The sequence below is a fragment of the Tarenaya hassleriana genome, unplaced genomic scaffold (genome assembly GCF_000463585.1).
Source record: "Tarenaya hassleriana unplaced genomic scaffold, ASM46358v1 Cleome3, whole genome shotgun sequence".
NCBI classification, from domain to species: domain Eukaryota; kingdom Viridiplantae; phylum Streptophyta; class Magnoliopsida; order Brassicales; family Cleomaceae; genus Tarenaya; species Tarenaya hassleriana.
Genome location: NW_010966177.1, coordinates 5,772,110 through 5,781,304, shown reverse-complemented (window position 1 = coordinate 5,781,304; position 9,195 = coordinate 5,772,110). Strand labels below are relative to the sequence as shown.

Genomic DNA, 9,195 nt, shown 5'->3' with positions numbered 1-9,195 from the left:
GAAAGTACATATATATTTTTGTTGATATGCGAATAAAAAAAAAGAGAAATGATAATGGATTCCAGTTGCTTAAAAAATAAGGTGTACAATTAAAATTTGATATATATAGTATTAGAAGATCTCATTCCATATAAAAACGCAATGACAAATGCAAAACATTAATTATGGATACGAAAATAAAAGACAGAGAGATAAATAAGGACAAATAATAATGAAAAATAAGGAAGCCGGCTCGTGGCTGGCTATTGTCACTTTCTGTTTTTTTTTTTTTTTAAATTAACATTATGAGGAGAAACACTTTTTTTTTTACAATTACATGAAGTATTATGGTTTTTAATTTTAAAATTTTCGCATAAACAAGGAGAGTGACAACCTGCAGTTGTTTCTTGACCATCCCGATCTTCTCTCTCTAAAGATTTGAATCACTCGATGTCTATGTTCTTGCTGTATTGTCGTCCCTTTTGTTCGATTATAACGATTCATCGATTTCTCTCTACTTTCCTCGTCAACTCATGAAGCTGAAGATTTAGAGAGAGAGAGAGGAGACGGGAGGTGTCTTTTAATGTCTCTGTAAGTAATTGCTGTTTTTGGATCCAGAAACGTGGGAAAAAGTAGTTGAATGGTCGTCGTTCTTGTCTCCAGAGATAGAAAGGAGGGGTTTTTCGTACTGGGTATTGGTTGAATCCTGAGAAATTCGTTTAATTCCCAGAGATTTCGGAGAAATTCTGCGTAATTCTTTAGGTGTTCGACGATGTGTAAAGAGGGTTGGTGAAGGAAGATGGATCGAGTTAGATACACAATGGTGAATTTAAGAACCGTATTGGATTTCAAGTTGTCGTCGTTGTTGTGTTTGGTACTGTTGGAGTGTGTGGTTGCGCAAACTCAGACCGAGTCGCCGACCAAATTCAGCGACCGAGTTGCCCTACTTAGTCTCAGGTCTTCTCTAGGGTTAAGGAGCAAGGATTGGCCCATCAAGGGAGATCCTTGTACAGTGTGGAAAGGGATACGCTGTAATAATAACGGAAGTGTTGTCGGGATCAACGTTTCTGGATTCAAGAGGACAAGAACTGGGAAGCAAAACCCGAAATTCGCCGTCGATCCTCTCCTTAATCTGACCCAGTTGGTCTCTTTCAACGCATCGAGGGTTTCCCTTCTAGGGCCAATCCCTGATTGGTTTGGCATTAGGCTTAGGACATTGCAGGTGTTGGATCTCAGTTCTTGTTCTGTAACAGGTCTTATTCCAGCCAGTCTTGGTAATCTGACAAGGTTGATGGCTTTGAATCTGTCTGGTAATAGGCTCACTGGTTCAGTTCCCATCAGTTTGGGGCAGTTGACGGATCTTTCAGAGCTTGATCTTTCTAGGAATTCACTTACTGGCCTTCTTCCTCTATTGTTCGGTTCTCTGCAGAATCTATCACATCTCGACGTTTCTTCGAATTATCTTACGGGGTCGATCCCCCCAGAAGTAGGGATGCTTTCGAAGCTCGTCTATTTGAACTTCTCCAACAATAGTTTCTCGAATTCGATCCCTCCACAGCTCGGCAACCTTACCAATCTAGTGGAGCTTGATCTCAGTTTCAATGCATTGTCTGGATCAATGCCTGAGGATCTGAGAAGAATGAGGAATCTGCAGAAAATGGTGTTTAGTGGTAACCTTCTGAGTGGGAATTTACCAGCCAATCTGTTCGATGCCGATAGCCGGTTGCACATTTTAGCTTTGAGGATCAACGCTTTCACCGGTCATATACCCGAAACGTATTGGTCGTTGCCCGAGTTACGGGTTCTTGACCTTTCTAGGAACAATTTCACAGGTATGCTACCAAATTCGAGCTTAGATCCAAATCTTGCAGCAGATACCGAGCTCGACATATCTCAAAACGCGTTTTACGGAGGTCTCACACCTGTACTTCGACGGTTCAAAACCATGGACCTCTCCCAGAACTATTTCGAAGGTAGGGTTCCAGACTATGTGCTTAACACAAACGCATCTCTTAGCGGCAACTGCCTCCGAGTCGAGAAAGCGCAAAAGATGTTATCGGAATGTGCGTCGTTCTATACCGCTCGGGGGTTAGTCTTTGATGATTTCGGAAGCCCTAATTCCACAGAATCTCCGGCCGAGAAATCTTCGTCGGGGTTAAGCCGCAGAACTGTAGTTATACTGTGTGCGGTGGCAGGAGGAGTCGGTCTTATTCTGATCTTCTTGGTCTTGCCAATTCTTGTAGCTATATGCATACGTAAAAGAGGCGGACCGACCCAAAGAGGAAACGGTGTCGGGCCTAGTCCTGCGGCCGAGGACGCTCCACAACCTCGTGCAGGAGGAGGGAGGGCACTCGATCTTTCGTCCCTCGGAAATGCGTATACATATGATCAGCTTGTTCAGGCTACAGAGGATTTCAAAGAAGCAAATCTGATCAAACGTGGCCACTCGGGCGATTTTTTCCATGGATTCTTGGAAAATAGAATACCCATCGTGGTAAAAAGGATCGATCTGCGGGAAAGTAAACACGAAGGATACATATCGGAACTGGAGTTCTTCAGTAAAACGGCCGGGTGGCATCAGAGGCTGGTTCCGCTTTTGGGCTACTGCTTAGAGAATGAAAGCCAAAAGTTCTTGGTTTACAAGCATATGAGGAACCGGGATTTGACGAGTTCCTTGTACCGAAAATCCGACGACCACGATGATGGGTTGCAGTCTTTGGACTGGATAACGAGGTTGAAAATCGCTCTTGGCACGGCCGAGGGGCTTTCGTATTTGCATCATGAATGCTCACCCCCTCTAGTTCATAGGTACTTTCCAAGAACCCTAGATTTCTTTTTCTTGATTCCGATATATAAATGGATTGAGTATAAACGATTTAAGAACTTTGCATTGATATGCTGAATGTTGGAAAAAGGGATGTACAAGCAAGCAGCATACTTCTCGACGATAAATTCGAGGTGAGGCTCGGAAGCCTGAGCGAGGCCTGCGCTCAAGGCGATGCCCAGCCGAGCGGGATTTCTCGTTTTCTCCGGTTACCGCAGTAAGTGCTTATCACGGGTCATTGCACTGATTCCTGCCGCACGTTCCGGCATGTTTCGTTAACGTTTTCTCGTCTTTTTTTTTTCGTCGTTTCTGCAGATCTTCTGATCCCGGGTCTTCAGGTATTTATGCTTAAACCATACATTTCTTGGCCTTTCATGTTATGGGTAGACGTGGATCGGGTACCCGGAATTTTGAGATACTCCGTCTCGGTTTTGGTCTCGCGGGTTTTCTAGAGGTATTATTATCTTAATCTAAGTCTCGTGAGATTTGGGTATCCGCGAGACCGAAACCGAAACCGAAACCGAATGACCGAACTCATAAAGAGTTATGAAATTGTGTTGACTTATGTTGACTTAGGAGTGTATAGATAATTTTATATAAAATATGATTATGGATATTTTAGTAATTTTCTAAATACTCGGATATCCGAGAATCCGTCAAGAAATAACGGAACCCAACCCGAACCCGTCTTCTGGATTTCTGTTCTGGTCGAACCCACCATAGTCTCGTTTTCTCCGGGTACCCGACCCGAATGAAACAAGTACCCGAAATCCGGATTTCGGGTGTCGGATAAAAATGTCCACTCCTGGCTTGAATTGCTTCCTAAAAAAATCATGGGTAGAATCGAATTTCCTCGGAAGACCATAACTTTGGTATCTGAATTCATTCTTCTCTTCCTCTGCGATATATATATATATATATATAGGTACAGGTTCTGGTTCAGTTGCGGCCACTGCGACATGCTCTAACGACGTATACTGCTTCGGGAAGGTGTTAATGGAGTTAGTCACCGGAAAGCTCGGCATAAGCTCGCCGGAAAACGACGCCCACACGAGGGAATTCTTGGAGGAGACGTTACCTTACATCAGCATGAACGAGAAAGAGCTCGTGAACAAGATCCTGGACCCGTCTCTGATGGTGGACGACGACTTGCTCGAAGAGGTATGGGCAATGGCGATCATAGCGAAATCGTGCCTAAACCCTAAACCCTCGAGGCGGCCATTGATGAGACACATCCAGAAAGCTCTCGAGAACCCGTTGCGGGTCGTGAGGGAAGATCACTCGGGCTCTTCACGGTTGCGAGCGAACTCGTCGAGAGGGTCGTGGACCCCCGCCATATTCGGGAGCTGGAGGCAGAGCTCGTCGGATGCAACAACGGCGGTTCAGAGCAGTAGAGGGGAAGGAGGGACGACGAGCTTCGGAGGAGGATTGAAGAAATCGGGATCACAGGGGAGTGGACCGAACGATAATTCGTCGTCGAGGAGAAGACATTCGAATGAGATTTTTCCGGAACCTTCTTACATTGAAGATGTATAGAACATTGAGACACAAGTTTTTTTTTTTTTTTTTTTTTTTTTTTTTTGAGTTCATCGATTCTTTTTGTGTTGATAATAACAACAGGAGGAGGTCCCTTTGCTTTTTGGTTTTTATTGTTTGTTGTAATAAAAAAAACTTTTTATTAAATATTTCGAACACCATCTGCATATCCTATTTAGACCAACAGTTTGGGTATTTAAAAATTCAAATGAATCCAACCGAATTATAAGCTGAATCGAATCGATTAAAATCAAATAATTGTTTAGTTATAAATTTTTTATATCCAAAATAAATTCGAATTCGAATTAATCGTAATCGAAGAAACTGAACTCGAATCGTAACTGAATAACCGAATCTAATCGTTTGACTAACTATATATTAGCGAATAATACACAATATACGGTATATTTAAAAAACTTGTTTTATGTAGTTTTGTAATTGTGATATATACCTAGAGTGAAAATCTTTGATATTTTTTGTAAACAATGCTTCGAAATTTGGTTCATTTATTTTTATAACCGAATCGAATAGAGCCACAACCAAACTGAATCGATTAAAATCAAATAACCGTTTAGTTATAAAAATTTAAAATTTATAATAACTAAATCCGAATTAAATGTAACTGAATAAACCCAACTGAATTCTTTGCCCGTCCTACCAAAGTATCAACAAAACCAATCAAATATAATTATGTTTTTGCTGATATGATTTGTCAATTATATTAATCGTACAAGTAAAAATTGTGATAAAGTATATCAAAGTGATTAGCTAAAATGTTGTCGTTATTTCTCCACTGCATGTAAAGATTCACACTTGTAAAGAAAGCATAAATAAACATGGTTAGGCTAAGCTTTTTTTTTTCTTTCGAATTTCATATGACCAATTAAACAATTTAAATTTGGGCTATTGGGCCTGGGCCCAAAACGTATGAGCTTTGAATGAAGTTGGGCTGGTGTCAAACCTTATAGGCCCACATTTGAGACCAGGCGATGGATTTGTTGTCCAAACGCAGACAGATTTCATCCGTACTGATGCCACGTGTTTACTCTCCCACACCCCCGCGCAAATCCGACCACACCTGTCGCCTCAGTCTCTCTCTCTTCTCTCATAAACAAAAAAGAAGAAGAAAAAGAGAGGAAAACACAAGAACCTGCCATTCGAAACGATCTCAATCCAGATCTGGTGGGGGATTTAGATTCTGTTACTCGAAATCGGAAATGGCGGAGGATCTGATCAAGCGGCTTGAAGCCGCGGTGACGAGGCTCGAGGTGGTGTCGAGGAATGCGGGAGGAGGAGGTGGAGTTTCTCTCTCCGGAGGTGGAGATGCCGTCGCTGATGTCGCGTCTTCGGATCCGTCGATTCTGGCATTCGAGGATCTTATCTCAGAGCGCGTCGTTAGGATTTTGAGCGCGGCTGAGAAGATCGGAGGACAGGTGCTTGATGGGAGTAAGATCGTCGCCGAGGCCTTTTCTGCTCAGAAGGAGCTTCTTGTCCGAATCAAGCAAACTCAGGTGTGTTCGGGTTTGTTCTGTTTGTATCGGAATGGATTTGTATCCTGGAAGATGGGTTTAATAGTGTTGTTGACTCGTTATTGTGTTGTGGATTGGATGGTGATTTGATTTCACCGTGGATTCTCTTCTTCCGATTGAACAGAAGCCTGATCTCGCCGGTTTGGCAGAGTTTCTTAAGCCATTGAATGAGGTGATAATGAAAGCTAACGCCATGACAGAAGGGAAGCGTTCAGATTCCTTCAACCACTTGAAGGCTGCTTGTGATAGTCTCACGGCATTGGCATGGATTGCTTTCACTGGAAAAGACTGTGGTAAACTGATCCATTATGTTGGAATTCGATTTACAAGTAATGTTCATTTCAGATTATTATACATAAATTCGTGGGATTCAGCTGTTTTTGTCCCTTTTTTTTTTCTTGTTTTTCTTCTTCTGCAGGTATGAGCATGCCTATCGCCCATGTGGAAGAAAGTTGGCAGATGGCTGAGTTTTACAACAACAAGGTGCTTCGTGATATTCACGGTGCTTTCTTTTCTTGTTAGATGGATATAAGCAGATCGATAAATTATAAGTAGGTTCTATTAGGGAATGAAAGAAAATGAGGGTTCTAGTTACCGATCCCGGTTACTCATTCTGATGATCGCCACTGCTTCAATTTACTGTTTCGTTGCTGGCTCTGCACATTCTGTTGTTTGTGTAACTTGTCTACGTTCAGATGGATGCATTGTTGAACCCGATTTCTATGTTCTTTCTCAGGTTCTTGTGGAGTACCGTACCAAAGACGCAAATCACGTTGAATGGGCTAAAGCTTTAAAAGAACTTTACTTACCTGGTTTAAGGGATTATGTTAAGAGTCATTACCCCTTGGGCCCTGTATGGAGTGCTACTGGAAAGCCTGCTGCTGCCCCTGCAAAGGCTCCTCCACCTGGCCCTCCTGCTCCTCCACCTGCACCGTCAGCATCTCTATTCAGTTCGGAATCTTCTAAGCCTTCATCATCGTCGAATGAGAAGCAAGGGATGAGTGCTGTATTCCAGCAGATTAGTTCAGGGGGTGTCACGTCAGGTGGGTTGTGTTACTGTATGCCTTAGATTACTGGTGTCAAGTTGGAAGGTTATATTCAACTAGCCTTGTTGTCTTTCTTGATTCCCAGGTCTTCGAAAAGTGACTGATGATATGAAGACGAAGAACCGTGCTGACAGATCTGGTGTTGTTGGTGTTGCTGAGAAGGAAAGTCGCACCCGCTCACCAGCCTTTTCGAAAACTGGGCCTCCAAAATTGGAACTTCAAATGGGTCGCAAGTGGGTATTCTTGACCAACATTGAACTCTATGCTGCTACCTGCCAGACAAACGTTGTAATCTGCTATCATATGGTTTTCGTGTAGGTGGGCTGTTGAGAACCAAATAGGTAAGAAGGACCTGGTTATCGATGAGTGTGATGCCAGACAATCGGTCTATGTATTTGGGTGCAAAGATTCTGTCTTGCAGATACAAGGTAACTCTGCCCACGCTTAGTATGTGGGACAAACTTTGAATAATATACCAAAAGTTGTATATCTACTCGAAGTATTTACAGATTTTGTACATAAATCTCTGAGACCCTGTTTGTTGTTTCAATGGTATGTAGGAAAAGTGAACAATATTACTATTGACAAATGCACCAAGATGGGGATTGTTTTTACGGTGAGTGTAGGAAAGGCTTTTGAGGATAAAGTTTCCTCCTGTACTTCGAGAATGCTCATGTCAGAGTCTAATGTTGTTGTATAGGATGTTGTTGCTGCATTTGAGATTGTGAATTGCAACAACGTTGAAGTTCAATGTCAGGTTTGTGCTCTCTTATTCTCAAGGCTTGCGTATGTGTATTTCCCTTTCTCTCTCTCTCTAGTTGTATGGGCATCAGCTTGCCTGGAACATTAATGGTGTGAGGGTACTGACGCTTGCTTCAAATTTCCTCTACCTTTAAACTTCTGGTGAATTCAGGGTTCGGCTCCCACAATTTCAGTGGACAACACAACCGGTTGTCAGTTATACTTAGGCAAAGATGCGTTAGGGGCTGCTATAACAACAGCCAAATCTAGTGAGATCAATGTAATGGTGCCCGGAGCTGTCCCTGACGGAGATTGGGTATGTATAATTTATCAACCTTTTAGTTTCCGCCTTCTGTTACTGTTTATGCTACTGAATTTCCTGAACATCGCCTTACTGTTAGTTTGCTTTAACATTAATGGCAGACGAGATCAATGATTTATGGTTGTGAACTGAAATATTGCGTGCTTCGCTCCAGTTTCTGTCATCGATTCATGTCAGATGTTGATACATTGAGCATAGTACGAGCATATGTTGTTGGTTGAACTGATTGGGAAGGAAGATTCAGACAGTACCTATAGGGAATGTTCGTTGAAGTGTCCTCACTGGCATTTTTCCTTGCAACTTTGTGTAGGTGGAACACGCATTGCCGCAACAATACAATCATGTGTTCAAGGAAGGTAGGTTCGAGACGACCCCCGTCTCTCACTCGGGCGCGTAAACAGAATCTCTCCAACACTCGGGGGTATGTTGATTTTTACTTATAACGATGTCGTATATCGTTCGGGCCATTATTATTTTGCGATCTTCCACCAGATTTTTCGAACTCTCTTCTCTGGCTCTGGCTGGTTCTAAAAGATGTGGTTTGTTCTTCTGTTCATTGGTTTGGTTTGGAGGTGTTTTTTGTGTTGTGTTGTGTGTGATGTCGTGATATGATCGAAAGAAAGAGGTTTTGTTTGGTTTGTGTTATATTTACTTTCTTCTTTGAAATTTTATGGAACATTTTTTTGGGTAATTAATTTTTTTTAATTATTGTAATGAACAATTACGATATAACAATAGTTGGTAACATATCTTCGGCATTTGCCAGTTTGTGAATCTGTCTCTCTATAAAAAAAAGCTTCACGCTGAACACGAAGAGCGTACCCGAAATCCGGATTTCGGGTGTCGGATAAAAATGTCCACTCCTGGCTTGAATTGCTTCCTAAAAAAAACTGTCGACGCGTCGAGGTACTCAAAACTCAAAAGGAGGCATAGCATTTATACATCGCAAATCTTTCTTGCATCGCATAAATATAGAGTATATTGTTATTTTGTTTCCGACAGAAAAACAAGGACTCTTACAAAAGCCAGGAGATAAACATTACTAATTGAAGCACGTTAGTATAACAACAATTTGAATAAAAATTGAATGTGTGCGATTTCTTAAAACTAAAAAAATCGAATCCCAACCCAATATAAAAAAAATTTGAAAAAGAAAAAGAAAAACAAACCTGCTAGGATCACATAATCACAAAAAAAAAAAAAAAAAAAAAAACCAAA

The 9,195-nt window shown here is 41.8% G+C and overlaps 2 protein-coding genes across 2 annotated transcripts; both read left to right on the top strand.

Annotated features, from left to right (window-relative positions):
• The first annotated feature begins 320 nt into the window (after positions 1-320).
• Positions 321-4,523, top strand: LOC104819607 (probable LRR receptor-like serine/threonine-protein kinase At2g16250). Its single transcript, XM_010549752.2, has 4 exons — positions 321-2,787; positions 2,895-3,020; positions 3,119-3,141; positions 3,729-4,523. The coding sequence occupies exons 1-4, from the start codon at positions 779-781 to the stop codon at positions 4,337-4,339; spliced, it is 2,769 nt and encodes a 922-aa protein (XP_010548054.1). The 5' UTR covers positions 321-778; the 3' UTR covers positions 4,340-4,523.
• An 888-nt stretch (positions 4,524-5,411) lies between these two features.
• On the top strand, positions 5,412-8,724 carry LOC104819606 (cyclase-associated protein 1). The gene is made up of 10 exons (XM_010549751.2): positions 5,412-5,850; positions 5,993-6,161; positions 6,287-6,351; positions 6,605-6,911; positions 7,000-7,147; positions 7,233-7,342; positions 7,475-7,530; positions 7,615-7,671; positions 7,828-7,971; positions 8,288-8,724. The coding sequence occupies exons 1-10, from the start codon at positions 5,557-5,559 to the stop codon at positions 8,372-8,374; spliced, it is 1,437 nt and encodes a 478-aa protein (XP_010548053.1). The 5' UTR covers positions 5,412-5,556; the 3' UTR covers positions 8,375-8,724.
• The last annotated feature ends 471 nt before the right edge of the window (positions 8,725-9,195 follow it).